The 20,698-nt window shown below is 34.2% G+C and overlaps 1 protein-coding gene across 5 annotated transcripts in view; it reads left to right on the top strand.

Annotated features, from left to right (window-relative positions):
• The first annotated feature begins 264 nt into the window (after positions 1–264).
• Positions 265–20,698, top strand: part of LOC131162434 (serine/threonine-protein kinase STY46-like) — a 53,250-nt gene continuing 32,816 nt past the window's right edge. For 2 of the 5 annotated variants that reach the window (XM_058118891.1, XM_058118890.1), the window contains exons 1-9: positions 305–818; positions 3,553–3,667; positions 7,451–7,560; positions 7,707–7,826; positions 11,735–11,807; positions 12,447–12,557; positions 14,467–14,517; positions 17,057–17,196; positions 20,452–20,559. In XM_058118891.1, the coding sequence (XP_057974874.1) occupies positions 637–818; positions 3,553–3,667; positions 7,451–7,560; positions 7,707–7,826; positions 11,735–11,807; positions 12,447–12,557; positions 14,467–14,517; positions 17,057–17,196; positions 20,452–20,559 (1,010 nt within the window). In that variant the 5' untranslated portion in view covers positions 305–636. Of the gene's footprint in view, positions 819–3,552; positions 3,668–7,450; positions 7,561–7,706; positions 7,827–11,734; positions 11,808–12,446; positions 12,558–14,466; positions 14,518–17,056; positions 17,197–20,451; positions 20,560–20,698 lie in introns of all 5 variants that reach the window. The other 3 variants (XM_058118892.1, XM_058118895.1, XM_058118893.1) reach the window with 3 other exon arrangements.

Here is a 20,698-nt window from a genome sequence, read left to right as displayed (position 1 = left end):
ACCTGAAGGAGACGAAGTTGTTAACCGTATCCAGCTTTACTGGCTGACGCACTTTTAAGGGGGGCGTCACCCCGATGGTTTAGTGCCGCATCATTGGGTTTGAATGGCTCGTTGGTGGCTGAAGTCTTACCGAGATTCAAAAAAAAAAAATTATTAAATAGTAAATATATTTAAATTACAAGAATCGCATTAGTAAATTAGACATGGATGCGCTAAACAAGGATAAGTGGTAATAAAACCACTGGTCTACGTGTCCACTTCGTCAGTCCATACTTCAGGCCCTGCCATCCCTCCCTCTCTCTCTCTCTCTCTCTCCGTGTCCCGGCTTGATATTCTTAAACGTCTCTCTCTAAACGTTTCTCTCTCTGATTTGAGGAAGAAACCTCTGCCGCCTACAGTAATGGTGGACAAAATTCCCGCTGTTCTCCCACAAACCTTCGAGCCACTACCTTTTCTTTTTAGATTCTACCAACCGTCAAAGATCCTTTCCTGTCGCTGACCGTCTTCTGATCTCCGTTCCCATTTTCCTTCTTTGGCCTCTCACTTTCTCGCCTGTTCCTCTCTTTCCATGGAAGTCTTTCGGTTTATGTTCAAGCAAAGTAGAGAGACAGAGGGTGAGGAAGCGTAGGAGGGGGTATGGATTTGATCGAAGGCGTTGGAGAGAGCTCGTCACCGCCTCGGAGTTTCGGTACTTTCAGCGCTTATGATGTGAGGAACGATGTGTATAACCGGTTGATCGAAAGTGGAAATGAAGAAGCCGTGTCTAATCCCGACTTTCGCGAGCAGTTGGATGCTCACTTCAGTCGATTGCCCCCTAGGTATCAGCTCAAATTTAAACTAAAGATGCGCTTTGGTACTATTTTTGGTATTCGGTGCCAGCTTTAGTTTGGCTGTAAGTGTTATTTTTTAAGATTCCGTTAATGATAAAGCATGCAAAAAAGTAGCTGAATTACTGTTTGCCCACATGAATTCGGCGTTGATATCAGTGATTAATCGCAGCGTTTCAATGTTGAATACAACCACTGATTTTGTGTTCCTGAACATTGTCACCAAATATTTTAGTTACTCTTGAATTTATTCCTTCTATTTTTTAAGTGAAGTATATGCAAATCTGTCCTGTATATCTGAGCAAAATAAATTATTTACAAATTCTCCTGATGCTGCGAATTACTTTGATTTTTTTTTATAAATTTTATGAAGTTGCATAATTATGCTGAATAATGATTAATGACATAAAAACAAAAGCCACCACCAAGTCTGTGCCTGACTGGGTGGAGTTAGCTATATGAATGTATTTTGGCCACTGTGCAGTAGCGCAGTAGCTGTGGAAGTTTGGAATGGTATATTCTTTCTTACTATCCCTGTCTAAAGTTTTTTAGATATACTTTGTCCCTCCTGTTGCGTTAGCATTATAATTATCATGGTAAGGAGATTCCGTTCAACACGGAAACTCATAACTACAGACGTAAAAGTCCCAACAGGGATGTTGGGACATCACAAGCTTCCCGGCATCCCTTAGCTCAAGTTCTGTATGCCAATGGAGCTATAACATGTCCATACATTTTGAGTCCTCTACAAATTTCAGAAAATAAAAATGAGTTCTTTAAGTGATAATGATTTGTTACATTCTCATTCCATCATATTCCTAGGAATAAGTATTCTGTGAACCGAACTACCAAAGTAACCTAAACATGAGGGGGCTCATGAACCAAACCTACTTTGCAATCTCACAGGGGATAAAAAGATGCATTAAGGTTTCATGTTCCAATCCATAAAATGGATACATGTAATCCATTCCCTTTATTTATTTTTTGTCAGTCTGTCTACTGCATAAATAGCCCCCAATAAGGACTCTAATTTCTTGTGATCACACTAGCCTTCCAAATCCTTTTCCATTGTCATTATAGAATTGATGTGGAAGATAAAGGCTGTTCATGATGACATTTGCAACAAACTTGTAAGGAAATTTGCTAGCCCTATTTAACCTAATAAATACTTTGTTTCTGAAAATTCTGCATGTGGACATCACTTCCTTCGATTCTACTTGGGGGGAATCTTTTTAATTGAGTCACAAATAATTGAAGAACCCTATCATTACGGCAGTCCTCCCTTGAAACCCTACACAATGGATCAAGAGGATCACTTTCTTTGTGTATAGGACAATCAATGTGTTTGTCAAGTTTGCTTTAAGTCACGCGGAATCAGGTAGCCATGGATCTTTCCAAAAATTTGTTGATTTTCCATTCTTCGCCACCCAACATGAGCCGTTCTCCAACACCCTCTAAACTTCTCCAACACCCTCTATTCTTTTGAGGTTAGAGCCAATAGGAGTTGGAGTGACACTGCAATAAGAGTTAAGAGAAATTATTGAAATACTTAACTAACCACTTTTGCATAGAAAGATAGGGTTTTGAATAAATTTCTATGATTGGTCAGCAAAATGGGCCAAATAAAAATCTTCCATATATTAATACCCTAGCTCCCTCTGATCTTAGGTTGTATAAGCTCTTCCCATCATACCCAGTGTATCTTCATTTGTTTTTCATTATCTCCCCACTAAAAGCCCCTTACAATTCTATTTATTTCGCTATGAAAAAACATTTTTGTGACACAAAATCTGGACATGCATTTGTAGGATAGCAGAAACCACTGATTTAATGAGAATCTCTTTCCTTGATCAAGACAGCAAATGTGACATTGCCAATAATGGACCTTAGGAGTTCTTTCCTCTATGACCCCCACCTCCTACCCCACCCTCTGCTCACCTCCTTGGTAATCCCAATTAATTGTTAGTTCTCCTGCACCATTAAGAGGCTTAAGAGATTCTTCAATGGGCCTTGAAGTATTTTTGCTAAAAATGATAACTGATTTATCATGTGTCGTCTGACCTCAATTGGAGCGCTAAGTATTAAGATCTTGGAGAGGTTTTTGATTCCTACTTCCTTAGCCTTTACAAAGAGAAAACTATCATCTGTAAAAAATAAGTGTGAGATTAAAGGGGCCTTCTGGGAATTTTGATCCCTTTTATAGGATTATGATTAGTTGCCCGATTAATGGTGAATGAAAGAGTTTCAGCATGAGGCGAGATAGATACAGTGATGGTTACCTTGCCTAAATCCTCTGCGAGGCTGAAAAGATGGTAAAGGAGAACCATTAATTGGAATAGAACATGATACTGAAGATACACTTTTCAGAATCCATTCAATATATTTGTTAGGGAAGGCCATTTGCCTCATAAATTCTCCTGGCTTGGTTTGGATTATAATTCTGGTTTTTCTTTAGAGTTCTTCATTTGGTGGTTTTAGAGGAGTTTCTTTGATTGATATACTCAGAGATTGGAGGGTGTTACTTCATTGCTAGTCTTGGGTTCTTTGTTACTTTTATGTTATGGGTAATATATTGTTCGTCTTACAATTATATTTCTACTCTCTTTATTTCTTAATGAAGTATATTGTTTATCTGCAACAACAACATAATAATTTTAATTGGAAAGGATATAGTTCCTTATGCGAAAACTCATTGCTTTGTATTTCTCCCATTTTTGGATTTTAGCTATGGACTGGATGTTAATATGGATAGAGCAGAAGATGTTTTGTTGCATCAAAAGATTCTTGCTCAAGCAAAGCAACCGGATAAGCGGCCTGTTTATCATATTCGTTTTTTGGAGGTATTTTTTTTTTATCCGAGTGAGTAGAAAATGGTTAGGCTTTCATTTGATTTGTTTATTTTGAAATATTGACCTTTAAAGTTATATATCTTGGTTTTTGGTGTTCTATGCAATGAATTAATCTAGAAAACAAAGCACTTGAACGGTTGAACCCAAAGAAAACAACTTCATCACAATATAGCAAAATGTATAGCACAACACAGGTTGCTTAATTTTCAACATTCAAGATGAAAGTTTTAGAGAGTTTATATGCATTCTATATACATGCATATGCACATGTTCACATTTCTAGACAAAAGTTCTAAAGAATGTGCATTCAGACATACGTGCATGCATGTATATGCATGTGTATACATGTATGCATGTGTATACATGTATGCTTGTGTATATTTTTTTTTGTGATCAATAGCATTGGGCAAAAGTGATAACAGGAGCTTACACACTTTTTGTTCTGTTCTTCATATTGAATTTAATTTTCATGTGAAGCTTCATGTTCTTCAAATTTCCAATGTAAACTTTTGTGCAAGCCCCATTTTTGCATAAAGTATAAATTGCCATGCACAATAAGCTGATGGGCTTATGGTTTTTGAAACAAAATATTCCATACATTACCTAGATCAATAAGCTGATGTAGTTATGTGATACAAGGTTTATCAGATTAAATTGACACAATTTCAAGGCTATTTCTCTTAAGTTTTTGAAGCATCTCACCTGGCTGGAGCTGGAGGATGTAATCATTGTGATGCATAAGGTAAAAAAAGTGATTTTGTTGGTAGAAGAACTTAGACCCCATTTGGGCGCACTTTAAAAAATGCTTATAGCACTTATCTTGAAATAAGCACTCGTACAAAAAGTGGTGTTTGGCTTCCACAAAAAAGTTGCAAAAAGTACTTCTTTGAACAACTTTTTTTCAGAACAAAATAAGTGGATTTGGAGAAGAAATCTAGGACACTTACATGTGGGTATTGTATAGAGGCGTTGGCAATTTTGTAATTATACAGCTTTTGGTGGATATTTTGTAATTTTAAGAACCAGTAAACCTTCTCTGATTCGGTGATTCCTTATCACGCTGCCTCTGCTGCCTCTTGTCACCATTGCCTCACGTTGCTAGATTTTTTCTTCGCCCTCTCTTCCTCTCTTTCTCGGGCTTATGCGTAGGATCTCCTCCTCCTCATTGCATTTTCATGAGTCCCACGCCTTAGATTTCTGCAATTCTCACACCTCTTCATTGCATCTCTTGTGGCACCGGACGCCACTAGAAACCAGAAATCACCGCCAAGAGTCCCATTTGGCCATCCCTTTATGTTGACCATGTCATCATACCATACCCTTTGCAAATTTGCAGACTGCTTTTGTATTTCTGTGGTTTGATTAATTTATTAATTAGACATGATGGATGAATTGTAAAAATTGTTTATAAGATTTAATAAAATTATAAAATGAGTTAATAATAATATCATTGTTTATTATAATCATCAGTTATTTTATTTGATATAAAATCGTAAAAATATTAATCAACATAAATATTAATTAGATTATTAATTATAAATATTTGAATATTAATTAAAAATGTTAATGTATTTAATAATATGATTATCAGCATAAGTTAATAATTATATATTATGTTATGTGTTATAAATATTTATTATATATTGAAAAATAATAATATTATTCATTCGATAATAAAGATAGGGCAATTATAATAAAAGTGAGAATCCAAGCACCACTTACTTATTCTGTTCTTGTACTCTTATTTTTAGACACAACTACCTATAACTTTTTGCATTTTTCAGTTCAACACTTATTATCAGCACTTATTAAATTCATCACTTCTTCAGAAAATTACTTTCTCATAAGTGGCTTCAAATGATCCCAAAGTTTGGAGAACTGCAAAATATGCCTGTACAAAGTGCAACAAATGATTATTTGAGGAAATGTCAATCTTTTGATCCACCTTAAGGAATTATGGGAGCTAGCTCTTGGGAGATTCTGGCATTCTTTCTTTCTTATGCTACCCAAACCATGGAAAAGAGGTTGAGCTGTAAAATAACAATCCTCTCTCCCAAGGATAGTGTGAGATAGAAAAGCTCCAATCCATGACCCTTTTTTTAGTGTGCTTTGGATGTAGGCGAGCAAGCCTTGCTTAAAAGGCTGGCATGAGATGGCAAAACTCCACTGGTTGGTCCTTATGTGGTGAATGATAGAAAAAACATTTCCTTCCACCCCCCTTTGTGTCACTTGACACTTGACAGATTTAAAATTTAGATATCACATTTCTTTTTAATTTCATAAATGCACTAAAGCACAATCCGAATCTTGGGTTCTAGAGGGCCAAGATTCTGTTTGGTGTGGGAAAAGTTTCTGTTTATGGCTTTTTATGATGTATGGACTATGGAAATTTCAAGGGGATGTGTGTTTTAGAAGTTCATCGCGATTGGAAGTCTCTTTCAAGGACGTCTTGAATTTTTGTCATTGGTTGTTTTTGCAATTTTCTTTTTGATTTTCCTGAGGATTATCAGACTTTGTTAAGGAGATGTCCTCTATCTTGCTTGTAAATTCTATCTTTATCTAATGAATTTCTTTTTCTAAAAAAAAAAAAAAATTTCTTCATAAATGCACGTTTCTTTTTAATTTCATAAATGCACTAGAGCACAATCCAAATCTTGGGTTCTAGAGGGCAATTTATGCTTCAATTTGTTATTTCATGGAATTGCTGAATTTATTAGTAAATGATCATTTTGGTATTTATATTACTTATTTCTAGTTTTCTAATTCTCATTTCCTTTCCAAGAATTTATTTTTGAGAATGAACACATGCATATATACGTATATCTAATATATATATACATACATATATATATATACATACATATATATATATACATACATATATATATATATATATATATTCGAATTTGAATTATATTAGAGTGAGACAAAGCTTAGAATTTTGCTTGAATTTTCCAAAAAGCATTTGTCATTTTAAATTTTAAAAATGATGTTGTTATTATTATTATTGTTATTATTATGATACATTTTTGCTTCACTGAGGGTGTTCTTGGCGGCTTTCTTTTGGTCCAAATATAAAGAATTAATTTGTTTCTAAATCTTTCTTTTATCCATAGCTCGTTTATTCTACCTTGTTTGCCTTGCACATCAAAGCTTGGAAGCTTGGATTTTGATGAGTAAGCCAACTCTTTATCCATCCGATCTCTTTCCTATTCATATAGTTACTTGACCAAATCTACAATAAGGTATAAATACTTGGGTTTCCATCACCTAAACCCAAGTTTGCCTAACCTCAGAATTTTTTTAAATCAAATCTTGAAGTAATCTTGAAGGACTAAAGGCTCTAATCTTCTCTGATTGATTGAACTAACTTCTTGTAAACTTCTTTAGACTAAACTAAGAATGATATGCATGCTATCTTTCTAAAAAATGATTATGTTCTAAGAAACTTCATCTTTTACCCTTGCACGATTTAGTCAGCTTCTTATTTAGTTTTTGAATGGTATCCTTGTTCTTTTTTTCTTCTTTTTTATTTTATTTTATTTTATTCTATTTTATTTTTTGTTGGGTGTGGTACCCTTGTTCTTGTTGTATGCATCAACCATTCATCCTTGACTATGATGCATGGCTTTTTTTTTTTTCTTTCTTTTTCCCACCACAATAATGGCTTGGATTCTTTTCAAATATTAGGTTTAAGTGATATATCTCATAACATATTTCTTGTTATATCTTTTGCATATTGTTTATTTATTCCCTTTTGTGTACTTTGGTTAGAATATTTGGACTGCAGCAGATAGTAATGATGGCCAACAATCTATAAGCACACTTTCTACCTCAAAGCCATGCTGTAATGCAGATAATGGAATTTCTCCATTGCATAACAGGTACAAATTATATGAACAGACATAGTTGTGCAGGGTGTTTCCTAGAATTTCTTCGTTTCCTTTCAAACATACATTGTTTTCTAAATTTTCCGTCAGAGGATGCATCGCCTTTTTCTTGGTTATTTATGGCATACTTCTTTAAGTAGAAGCAGGGAATGTGAGATTGACTTTGAACCTTGCTCTAAGCTTGAGGACCTAAATTTGGATGTTAAAAAGAATTCAAAGGAAGCGGAGAGAAGATATATTATGGAGAACTTTTCTAGAAGGTACTCTCAACAAACACTTATCAGTATTTTTTTCCCTCTCTATGAGTGGTATTTTTCAAGGGACAGAAGGCACTACGTTTCTAATGTCATAGCTATGACTGAGGAGTATTTTGCTTGCACTTTAAATAGGAATGGGTGGAGATATTTTTCTCCTTTGCTTTGGAAGTGTGATATTTCAACAATTTCCATTACTCTGCTAATCTACTTCAATTTCATATTGTTTTCAGAATTATAAATTTTCTCTCCAATCACTACTGCTATGAAGTGGACCCAATAATTAATGATATTTGAAAATAATATTAAATGGGTTTTTGATATATATATATATATATATATATATGTATGTGTGTGTGTGTGTGAAACAACATTGATAATGGGTGGCTAAGACAGTAACCAACTGTCCCTTTTTTTGATGGCATTCTTAGGCATTGGGATCTTCACCTGCTGCTGCTGCTCTTTCTCTCTCTCTCTCTCACACACACACACACACACACACACACACACACACACAAACACATGCACGCACGCATGCAAACATGGTGTACCTCCTAGAAGAGCAAAAACGAGATAGTTGCAGCATGCACATTTCAGGTCTGAATTATCCTGCTCAAGTGGGAGCATAGTTATTGCTTGTTCTTAGATTCTATATATTATATGGACAAGGGTATGGGTGTTGGATGTGGTTATGTGTCTAAGATAGAGGTTGGATTTGTCACATTTCCAAATAGTTGGATATGCAGAGTAGAGAGAGAGGGAGAGAGAGAGAGAGAGAGAGAGATGACGGCAACTGGTTACTTCTTCTCCTCTTTCTTCTTGGCATGGTGTGTGCAAGGGCGTGTGTTTGATACAGGAAAGGTCATGTAGATGTTAGATTTCGGGGGACTGGAATTGAGAATTAAAGTTGTTGGGTGTTGGTTCTGCATCAAGTGGTATTAGAGCAGATTATCCTATCCATCTGTCAGTGTTACCTGTCAGCTTTTGACAGGGTTGTTTACGAGTTTTAACTCAAACTTGTTGGGTTAATGATTTTGTCTTAAATCGCCTTGTGTGAGCCCTATCTCCGCCAACATCCTCATAACCGACTCTAAATCTTCCCTTCTACCCTTTTCTATTTGCAGCTGAAATTTGAATCTCTCTGACCATATAGAGACCTAACACCCGCCTGCAACCTCTAGAATTACAATGACTTCATTCTTAGTGCTCCCAACATGGACGAAAGCAAGCCTCCATCGTCGCAAGTTTCCATCATCTTCTTTGGCAGCTTCATTGGAATTTAACTGTTGGAATCGAATGACTGCCTGTCGCTGTCCTTCATCCTAACTTACAACAATCGTTCCTCAGTTTGTCATCAGGAGAGCCTCAACCATCCTTAGCGGGTCTCCATTTGGAGCCTTGTTGCTGCATTCATGCCATCATCATTGGCAGCCCCTCTCGCTACCAGCTACTTAGAACAGCTGAGGAGCGAATCCTAGCCACCACTCGCACAGCCTTCCCTTCATTCTTGACAAAGACAAGGGAGACACAATGCTTTACCTCAAAGAAGAAACAAACTTTAAATATTAGATTGCACTGGTTCACCTAGTCAGACTAAACCTGTTCATTCAGACTGGACTGAATCGAATTGGTCAATACTTAGATCAAACAGGCCATAATAACACTACTAAAAAAACAACGTGATGCTTGAATCGGCTTTGGAAAAGTTTATTCTAGGATTAACAAGATTGATTCTATGCTTCGCACCCTTGTATCGTTCTGTGTGCTGAAGCATTGTTAATTAGAAGAGAAGCCTTCCTTTTGGTTCATTCAAGAAGAGGTCAGCCAGTGAGAAGAGGTAGTTGAGGAAGTTGCTACTGAAATTGTAGAACCATTGCATTTGGGGCTCAAACCACAACATGTAGAGTTAGTTGAGGAAGAAAAATAGCTGTGGTCTCCTTCAAGCTTATTTGTGGTCTTTGTTCTTCATCTTTTGCATTTTTAAAATTTGAGGTTGAATTCTTTCTAATAGTGGGGAAATGATGCAGTTTGCTACCAAGATTTATTTTAATTTCCTAATATTTATTGTATTTTCGTTTGTTTTATTTATGGTAATTTTATTGTGGTCATATCTTCAAGATTCTAGGATACTATTGCTTAGGAAGCAAGATTCTAAATTATTTAGGAAATTGATATTTTTGCTTAATTAGCTTTCTTAATTTAGTTTCCTCATATTTCAGGCATAAGTCTATGAAGGCCCATATATATTAGTTTTGAGGGATTGTAATTGAGAATTAAAGTTGTTGGATATTGGTCCTGTATCACTGTATGTAGGAATGTTGCTTTGCCTTGCAGTTATGTTTTCGTACTCTGGATTTCCAAAATCTTTATTGAGGTGATACAGTATAATGAAAGCTTAGGATACTTTAGTCTTGGTAATTTATTTTTTCATATTTCCTTAAATCCATTGTTTCAAAATGAAGCAATTATTATGGAGGTTATGGAGGTTCACTATTGCCTTTTGTTTCAGAAGTTGAATTTGAAGTTGATGAAAAGGTTCTGATTAAGAGTCATTTTGCAGATAAACCAAATGTATTGGGCAAATATTTGGCAACTCTTGCTTAAGCTTTAGGGGTCACTTAAGTTGGGTTTGGCTCTAGAAAAGTGGATGTGCAGAGCTTATGGCTGTTTGTGGTCTGGAGTTTAGGTAGTTGGTGTAATGAGATTTTAGTGATGTATTTTAGTGGGAAGTAGAGTCAGAGATGCATGTGCATAGAAATTAATGAAAACATCCACGTTATGTTGTGGATTAAATTTTATTTAACTTATTTTTGTACATATGCGTGTGTGCACGCAGGAATATAATATTTTTTATAAATCGATAATAAATCAATTTTGAGTGGTGTCTACGATGATATTTTCCTATTGTCTTAATGTATAATACAAGAATTTTTCGAGATTGGTACCTACCTTTGTTATTATTGTGGGATAAGATTGTTGTTGTGGCTTCTTTGTGGAGTTCTGTGCTGGGAGCTATTAAAGGAGGATTCAGAACATATTGTCTGCTGAGAGAAAGGCTATTCTATATCAATTTCCATTTGTTTTTTCTCATTTCATTTGTATTTTCCTTTACTGTCAGAGAATGCTTTATCCTCCTTTTTGTTATTCATTTCCTTCCTCTTGTATTCTTCTTCTTGGTCTTCTTATTATTCTTTTAAAAGAAAATGCTAAACTTTCATTCCTTTCCATGTATATGTAGCATTCAACAATCATCCAGGTTTTTTTTTTTCAATCAGCAAAGTGAAATTCATTAAAAGGTAACAAGGGGGTGCCACCCATGTACAAACAGTCAAAAGACAAATAATCTACACTGTAGGGTGTCAAAAAGTCGAGAATAGTATGTGTGTGTATCAAAAACAAGCCACTTTGTCAACTAGTTACAGTAATAATCCATCAGTCTTTGATAACATGTAAGGGCGTAGCTGATCCTTTGAAAGCTCTTCTACTTCTTTCCTCCACCTAATCCAAAATACGGCAAAGGGGAATAAGAGTCGAGGCTTTCCTTCCTCGAGCGAATGCCTTTTAAACCCCATAACTCTCCCTACACTGTTATGGCTGTAAGCCACTGCTGGCTGATAAGAGATATGGCCACATTCCAAAGATTTCTGGTCCAAGAACAGTGCAAGAGATATGTTCAGTTGTCAGCATTTTCCATACATAAGAAGCACCTGTTGACAAGAGGCAGCCCTCTTTTCTGCAGGTTGTCTACATTAAGAGTCCTTCCAAGAGTTGCCTCTCTGCAAAGAAAGCATCCTTTGTGGGCATTGATGGCGGACAGAGCTTACGTTTTTCTATTATTTATTCAAGGGCGCGTTCAAATTCTTCATAATGGTCATTACAGAGCTTATGATTTTCTACAATATTTTTTGATGCAGGAAAGAGGTTTCATCCGTTCCAATTCATGAAATAATTTTTTCTACTATTGACAAACCCAAGCTCCTCAGTCAGGTAATTCAAAAAGATCAATTTGAACCTTTTTTTTAAGTTTTTTCATTTCATTACCACGGTGTCTTCAACTTTCATTTCATTTCAAAGTTCCAATTTATTTTTTCATTGCATTGTCATGGTGTCTACAACTTTCATAAAGTAATATCACTTTCCAGTAGCTGATGTTTGATCATAGTTTTTGATTTCTGTAGCTTTCAATGTTTCCTGCTGTCTTGTTTTCCTTTGAGTTTGTATGGAACTTGTGACTTTAGTAATGGCATTAAAACTCTTCACTGGAAAGGAATGTCATGTCATAGCCTCTGTGCAAGGAAATATGTGAAATTGAAGGACTTCTTCTAGGTTTTGGATAAAGGCTAACAGTTGTGTTATAGAAAGCTTTATCGTGTGGCTATGCCCATATCCGCTTGTGTTGCTTGAGGTTGTTAATAGAAAGCTAATGTGGTTTTCCTTGAGGAAAACCATTTCCTAGCTTCTATACAAGCTATTATGTGAAAACCTCTTGCTAGGTTTCCTTGAGTTGTTTATGTTAAGAAACTCTGGATATTTTTTCACCTGCATCCATTTGGTGTACCTAACTAAATTTATGGTTCTATATCAGGACTATGTATTAATCACTAACAGAGCACCTTTTTCCTCTAGCTTTCTGCTCTGCTTTCTGACATAGGCCTTAACATCCGTGAAGCACATGTGTTTTCGACAATTGATGGCTACTCATTGGACGTATTTGTGGTGGATGGATGGCCGATTGAGGTATTTTTTTTTTTGTTATTGTTATGGTCTTCTCCTTAAATTTCACTTCACATAAGAATTTACTTTAACATATATATAATTCTTTGTTAAAATTTTTTCTTGGGTTCAATTATTTTTTTGTGGGCTTCAGCATTGTCTTTCTGTGATAGCTTTACTAGTATCTAACAATAAGCTCTTGCTTTGGTGCATGAATTTGCAACTGTTTATTCATTACTATGCTCGCTGATGTATTATTTTTATCTGAGTCTGATTTATCAATTAACTAAAAAAAATCATATTTTTGATATAGTGTAGTTTTTTGGGATATAATAACACGCTGATCCGATGGATGATGGTATGTTATGGAGTATAACATTATCAGTAACATTTTTTTTTTTTTCCAGTTTTATCTGTTAAAAATATATAAAACAGCTAATTTTGCAATGGGTTCTAATGATACTGTTGCTAACTGATTGTAATATCACATACAAGATAATGCATATGCTTTAAAATATATTATAGTGTATGGTAGCATGAAGTAGTGCATAATATACATTGTAACTTATGCAGCATGAAATAGTATATATTATATAAAATGTTTGACATTATGCCCCATTATAATAATATATAAAATCATTAACTAAAATTTTATTTATGTTATCATTTCAATATTGTTAAAAAGTATGGGATTTGAGAGTGGATGCCCAATAGTTGATGCATCTGAAGTTGATTATTTGTGATGAGCTGTTGGATTGTTAGATAGATTGGATAAAATGTGTTATTAATCGGGTTGGCTGTAGATTACTTGCGATTCTGCCTACATCTGCACTGTTTGCATTCCTACTACTTATCCATCAAGAACAGTGATCTCCCATGAGGTTTGACAAAAAGACATGGGCCTCCCTTATGCTTTGAAAAATTTCACATACCTCCGTTGAGGTTTGACAAAGATATATGGGCCTATTGTGATATTTGATTTTTAGGATACTTATGTGCCCTTCCTACCTTTTCCCTGTGCCAAATCTTAGGAGTGGTGCATCAAATTTTTGAAAATTTGGGGGAGGTTTGGGTCTTTTGCTAACCTGAGGGGAGGTTGGTGTCTTTTGCCCTAATTTTATTGAAGCTAGTGTATTTATATTTTCTATTGGTTTTACCTTGTTTCTGAGTGTTCATGTATTCTACTGTTGCTTGAAGTTCCAACCAGGAAAAGAGAACACATTTGACAAAAAAAAAGAACATTATTATTATTATTATTATTATTATTTTTGGGGGTGGGGGGATCTGTATGCCGCTCATCTTGAAAGGTACTTTACCCGTTGTTATTGCTGCTCTTTTATACTTGTTAGCATTGAGGGAGTCCTCATGAGCAGGTTTGATACACATGGGTGAGCACCTATTTGACCCAAAAGCTTAAGCCATTTGGTCTCGTGTCCATGCATGTAAGCCACTCATCCTCCACTCAATTTTCTACTGTGGGATGAATCACAAGTTGAATGTCTCAATGATACCTAAGTTTTTGTTTTTGTGCATTCTTTCTTGCTGGTATTCTTATTTTGTGATTGCATCTTACAAAATTAATTTTATAATAGATAAGCTTGTTGCTTAAGCAACAACAACAAAACCAAGCATTAGTCCCACTAAGTGGGGTCGGCTATATGAATCCTTTTCCGCCAATTTATGCAATCATGGACAATAGATAAGCTTGTTGCTTGCTGTCACCTATATCAATATGCATTTGTTCAGAAATTTGCTTTATATCACCGCTCATTAAAGTAGTCAACGAGAAAAGTATGTATTTCTATATTGAAAAGTTTATATTTCATGTTAGGACAGTGGCCTTTAATTTATTAAGGAGCATTGTGATTATATTTTTTATGACAGGGATCTGTGCTGAGTCCAAATGTTGCTGACTTTGCAATGTTGTGGTCAGGATACAGATGGCTTGTATGAAGAAATGGAAAAAGCAATTGCTAGAAGTGAGGTATAATTTTCAGTGTGTTCCCATGGTATGGTTACAGGCTCTGTTTACAACTTTGGATATAAGAGGTTTTGGGAAAATAATGGCAGCATAGTTCTTGTAACCAATGGATTTTGGTATGCATTTTTCTTGGAGATCATAAAGCCTTTTACCAAGAATTTTCTTTTGGTATATGTTGAAGTGTGTAACTACAGAAAAGCAAGTGTCAATTGCTGTTCCAGAGAAGTTCAGTCCCTGTTCACTTAAGGAAAACAGTTCTATTTTCCATTTCTAGTTTTCTTAATAATTGCAAAAATGACTGTTTGTTTTCCAGTTTTCCAAATTTGTATAAGAAAGTTAGAAAACATTTTTTTTTATTGTTTTCTAGATTTTGTATGTAAGTCTTGGAAAATTGGAAAACGAGGTGGCTTTTATTTATTATTTGAAAATCTAGAAATGGAAAATGAAAACTGTTCTCCACAACTAAGCAGGCACCAAATGTTCATATCAGCTTTCCTGGGAATTATTTCCTTGTTTTAAATCACTATATTTTCCATCATTATGCATCTTTCTTGAACAGTTAAGTTTTACTGCGAATGCAATATTCACATTTATTGCAATTATTTCTTGCAAGCGTTTTGGGATAAGTTCATGTCTTCCATGGGAAATTGTTTGAATATAACATGCAATGCTGCATTCTGTAATTGAAAAAAGGGTTATTGAAGAGCTGCGTCACGTCTCCCCCACAGCCCCATCTCTTACCCAAACCAAAGAAGAAAGGAAAAAACCTCAGGTGACCAGTACAATTTTTTTAGATTTGTGTGATCATCAGAAGGTTCAGAACTCATTTTTCCTTGATAAAATTCGCACACAAATGCTCCTATGTTGTAGGTTATCCTTTTATCGCTCTTGTATCATGCTGATGGACCTAGATTCGTAGTACTAGTAGTTTTTTTTTTTTTTTTGGAGATCTCGTGGAAGGAATTAATATTTTATTAGTTCCAGTGCTATTTGATTGACATATCAATCCCTAACTTGCTGCTCTTTGCATGAAGGAAAGGGATCACAAATGCACCAAAATTATGGATTTCATTGCGATTGTCATGTCACTAGGGATTAGAGAAATGATTGAGCTGCACAAGGAAGGATAAGAGAGAGAATCTTGGTTTTAGTCAATAAATGGATAATGACATGTTCCTGTTTCCAACAATGTGTTGCTTCGTTTGAGTGGTATATTTTGGAAATTGAAGTAGTTCATAATTGATATACATATTGCGTAGCCACTCTCCAAGGTTGATAATTGATTTTCCACCCTTGGGCAGGTGCTGAGCATGTATTTTAGTTAATGATACATAAATTTGTCAGGCATGAGCTTGCCACATAGTGGCTTATCTATTGTTCCTTTCACCATGGAGGCCAAGCTTCTATCTCCCTTAGGGGAAGTTGTATGTGTATGTTAGGGTTAAGGGCTGTGTGTGTGTGTAACTGTGTATTTACCATTTACCCACTAAAACGAGACAGAATAAAAAAGCTAAGCTTTTGAAATTATGTGTAGGATTCATTTGCTTGTTCTTTAAATGAACCTGTACTTCCCTTGGACTAGTTGAGCAACTGTATAATCTTATCATGGAGAAGTCTTGTCATCTTGTTTATTTTTTTTTCCTTTAGTCTTTTTTAACTTCTTCTCATTCACATCTTTTGGAACTGTATATATGTTTTCCTTGACCTTCAAAATGAACTTGTACCTTTCTTTGGACTAGTTATTCCAGTTCTATGCATAATTGTACTGTGGGAAGAGGATACTTCCATCTTGTTGCTTTCTTCCACAGTTTTCTCTTAGCTCGCTCTCTCTCTCTCTCTCTCTATTGCGTGTTCACACATGCATATGCACACTCTCGAACCTCTCTCACACACGCACTTGTTGCATAAAACCCTAACTTTCCTCAGAGCCGTGTTTTCATTCATAGAGAGGGTGTTTTATCTTCTCTGATTACCCATTTATGTTTTATGCTTCTAAACTTCTGCAAATGTCTTCATTTCAAATATTGGCATTCTTGATTCTTGCTTACTGATCTTTGGTTCAATCATTTTCTACAATCACTGCTAAGCTATGATATATATGATCTTTTTATGCATGTACCGTGCTCTGTTTTCTTTTTATGAGCATTCTAGATTCTTGCTTACTTTTTTACAACCACTGTGAAGCTATGGTATATATGATTTTTTATGCATGTGCTGTGCTCTGTTTTGGGTGGATTAATTTTGTTTTTTTGTGCGATAAGCTGTTTGATTGAGCTGTTGTGTCCAGTTTGTTAGAACGTTTTTTCAATATACCTCTTTAAAATATGCACTCCTCCCATCTGAGTTGATCTTACACTCTCTTTCATACTTAAAGAGTGTGCCTGGCACATTCATCATTTTGATGCATTCTTTTCATTCCATTCCTTGGTTGGTACCTTTCAGTTAAATGTCTTTATTAACCATTTTAAGCTTATAGTGGTGTCAGTTATACCATGCTTAAGTAAAGAATGATGACTAATAAAAATATGATTAATCTGTCTAGGGGTCCTGGTCTGGTTCTTTGCATTTTCATTCAGTCGTGGAAAAAGCATTGGCCCCACAAGTAAAATCTGGAGATTGGGAAATAGATAGAAGATTGTTGAAGATTGGAGAAAGAATTGCATCTGGATCTTGTGGAGACTTGTAAGTTGGGAATTGTATTTTGGACAGCAGTTTGTGTGTTTCTCATGGTTTTAAATAGCATTAATATGTAGCATAGCGTAACTGTAATGGGTGTAGTAGGAAGTGGGAGTAGTTAGCATAACAGGAAGCGGATGTAGCAGGGGTGAATTTTTTTCAAGCACACACAATCTTATGGATATTGGTTTCTTTGCATGTTTTGAGCTCTTAACCCTTCTTGAAAAGAGTACTAGTTCATTTGGACCCTTTAGTTCAACTTATTGATGTTGCTTAGTAATGACTATAAATTTTACGTTAGTTTTAATATGCTATTGATAGAAAACATTTATATATATATATATATATATATATATATGTATGTATGTATGTATGTATATATATGTTTCTCATTTTCATTAATCATATGTGATAAATTCATTAATAAAACAAAATATGTTATACACTTCATAAATTTATTAGGCACATAAGACATACAAATAAATTGGCCAAGTTCTATTATTTTATTTGTTAAAGTAATAAAAATATAATAACTTTAGAGTCTTAGACCAACAAGTTTTGTTGTATAAATATTACCTAAGCTTTAAAATTATAATATATAATCATAACATTTACCATTAAATAAATAAAGCACTAACAACTTGAACATGATAGAAATTGGGAAAAAAAAGGGAAGGTTGAATTTGAAAAATATAGTAATGAGATACCAAAATTCTAAAAATATTATAAAAAAAAATATATTTTTTAACAAATAGTTGTTAATTAATGCATCTCTTGTAAATATTAATAAAAATAACTAAATTTTGTATCATTATCATCCTCATTATAATCTTCTCCCCCTTCTCTTCATATAGCTCATTGAGAATGACTTATGAAAGGAAAAAAAATGATAAGAAAAGCAGACAAAAAAGGTGGCGGCCGTTATGTAACAATCATTATGAATGTGAATTTTCTTTCCACTGTTTTAGTGCTGTGAAATGGTGTAGGGAACCCAAAAAAACTATAGCAATCGCAGCTGCTATTTAAAACCATGGTATATATATATATGTAGTTATCTTAAATTTCTATGAAATTGCCAAAATTTCTTTCAAAATTCTGCTTTCCACCACAGCCGAAATCGAAATGATAGTCAATTTTCATCTTACAAAATTTCCGTCGAGGAGCTTTGTTGTAATGGTAGAGTTATTGCTATGAGATCATGGGTTTAAGGCATGGAAAACAACCTCTAGTAAAAAACTGCAAGGTAAGGCTATGTACTATAGACCCATTGTATTCCACCCTTTCTCCTAACAATGCATACATGGGAGTTTTGTGCACCAAGTGGCCCAAAATTTCTGTCGAAATTTCCAGGATATTGAAATTTAGTGAAGTTTGTCAAAATTTTGCTGTAATAAAATTTCCTTTAAATTAAAAATTGAGGCGCAAAACCCAAATTGAAAAAATTTATTTTATTAATTTTTTATTTTTTAATAGAAACTAAAGATTATTACGAGAAGGATACAAATTTTAGCTTTTAGACTTTCGTAATTCTATGAAAAATTAAACATAGATATTATCTACAACATTTTATTTGACTATTTATGTCCAAATTATCTGTATTTGTAGAATAGAAAAATATTATACTAAGTTATGAATTTCATTTAATATGTTCAATATGATTATTATATTACAATATTGCTCCTTGGTGTATATACATGTCCTGATGTACTTTATTTATAATATTTTAGTTCTAAAACTTCCATTATTATGTTTACTAGGTACTACCCTGTGTGACGACATTGTATATTATTTCTGTGTACACACGTTTAGTAGAAGTATAATTCACAATGTAACACATAGCAAGTGTATTGTAACTTGAAAATATAATCACAAATGCATAACACCACCAAATTATGTAAACTAAAATAACAGCAAGAAAGCCAAAACAAAAAAAAAAAGAAAAAAACATGGGAAAATGAAAGGAAAAACACATAAATATTAAATTAAAATATTGCTCTTTATACACCACCATATACATGTCTTGATGTACTTTATTTATAATATTTTAGTTCTGAATCTTCCATTATTATGTTTACTACATTCTACCCTGTGCGATGCACAACATTGTATATTATTCTAAGTACACACATTTAGTAAAAATATAATTCACAATGTAATTCATAGCAAGTGTATTTTAATTTTAAAAGATAATCACAAATGCATGACACCACCAAATTATGTAAACTAAAATAACAGCAAGAAAGCCAAAAAAAAAAAAGAAAAAGAAAAGAAAAAGCATGGGAAAATGAAAGGAAAAACACATAAATATTAAATTAAATTTACAATTGCATATAAATTGTTTTCAAGGTGAACAAATCAATTTTAGAAAGTTGATACAATGACCTTAGTAATTTGGCATCACCAAATGAATTGGTGACATGCATTGCGGAAAAAAAGGTTAACAACCCACTTAAAAAATTAGTTCATTTAATCTCTAAATACAAAATTTATGAAACAAAAATAAAAAAAATAAAAATGACACAGATAAGAGTCACAAATTGTAAGTAAAATCTTAATTGTTAATAAAAAATAAGATAAATAATTACCAAAACCTGATTGCTCAATGAGAAGAGTCATCCTTAAAAAAGAGTTGTTCTCTCCTGCATTGTGGCGGGGGTTGGGAGAAGGAAACTAGGAACAGTTTAGGTATGAAAAAAAAGGAAAAAAAAGAGTTCATGAGTAAACATAAACAATGTATTCTAGATTGGGCGCTTCTGTCGGCTTTGTTTACATTTTCCTACTAGGGTTTGTTTCCATTTTCTTGCTACTGATGAAAATTTGAAGTTGATTTATAAAGGAATGACTGGCTATATGGAGAAGGGAAAGTCGTAGTCTTTGTTGGAAGATGGAAAGGCTCAATCTTGGGAAGAGACCAAGCCTACACAAAATAAAAAGGAAACAAAACGTTGGAGAGATGAAAAGTCTCTGTGCAAGAAGGGATTGATAAATAAAAAAACTAAAAAATAATAAAAAGAAAATGTCCAAATATCACACATGGACATGTGGAGAAAGCTCCAAAAGTTTCTACTTATATATATATATATATTGCAGATTAGCAATTTCCATTACTTTGTAGCCTGACAATGACATCACAATTTCCATTATTTTGTAGGCTTAAAATTTTAGTCAAAATTGAAACTTGAGACCTTGGGACATGCACGCACACATATAAGTTTTTATTTTCCCCCTTTTATTTGACTCTTTTTTGGTTTTTATGCAAAGGTATCGTGGAGTTTACGATGGTCAGGATGTTGCTGTTAAGGTTCTTAGGGCAGAGCATTTAAATGAAGGTCTCGAGGATGAGTTTGCTCAAGAAGTAGCAATTTTGAGGTGAATTGTTTTGCATCTGTTATTTGAAGGTTAATGTTAGTTTAGGATTGGAAACTACTTTTTTTGTTTAATCTTACCTAGAAAATGACAATTGATAACAGTGAAGTTTTTTTGTCCCCTTTGCATGTTATATATAATA

This window comes from Malania oleifera, chromosome 8 (genome assembly GCF_029873635.1).
Source record: "Malania oleifera isolate guangnan ecotype guangnan chromosome 8, ASM2987363v1, whole genome shotgun sequence".
Lineage (NCBI taxonomy): Eukaryota > Viridiplantae > Streptophyta > Magnoliopsida > Santalales > Ximeniaceae > Malania > Malania oleifera.
The sequence above is the reverse complement of the archived record's forward strand: the minus strand, read 5'-3'. Positions and strand labels throughout refer to the sequence as shown.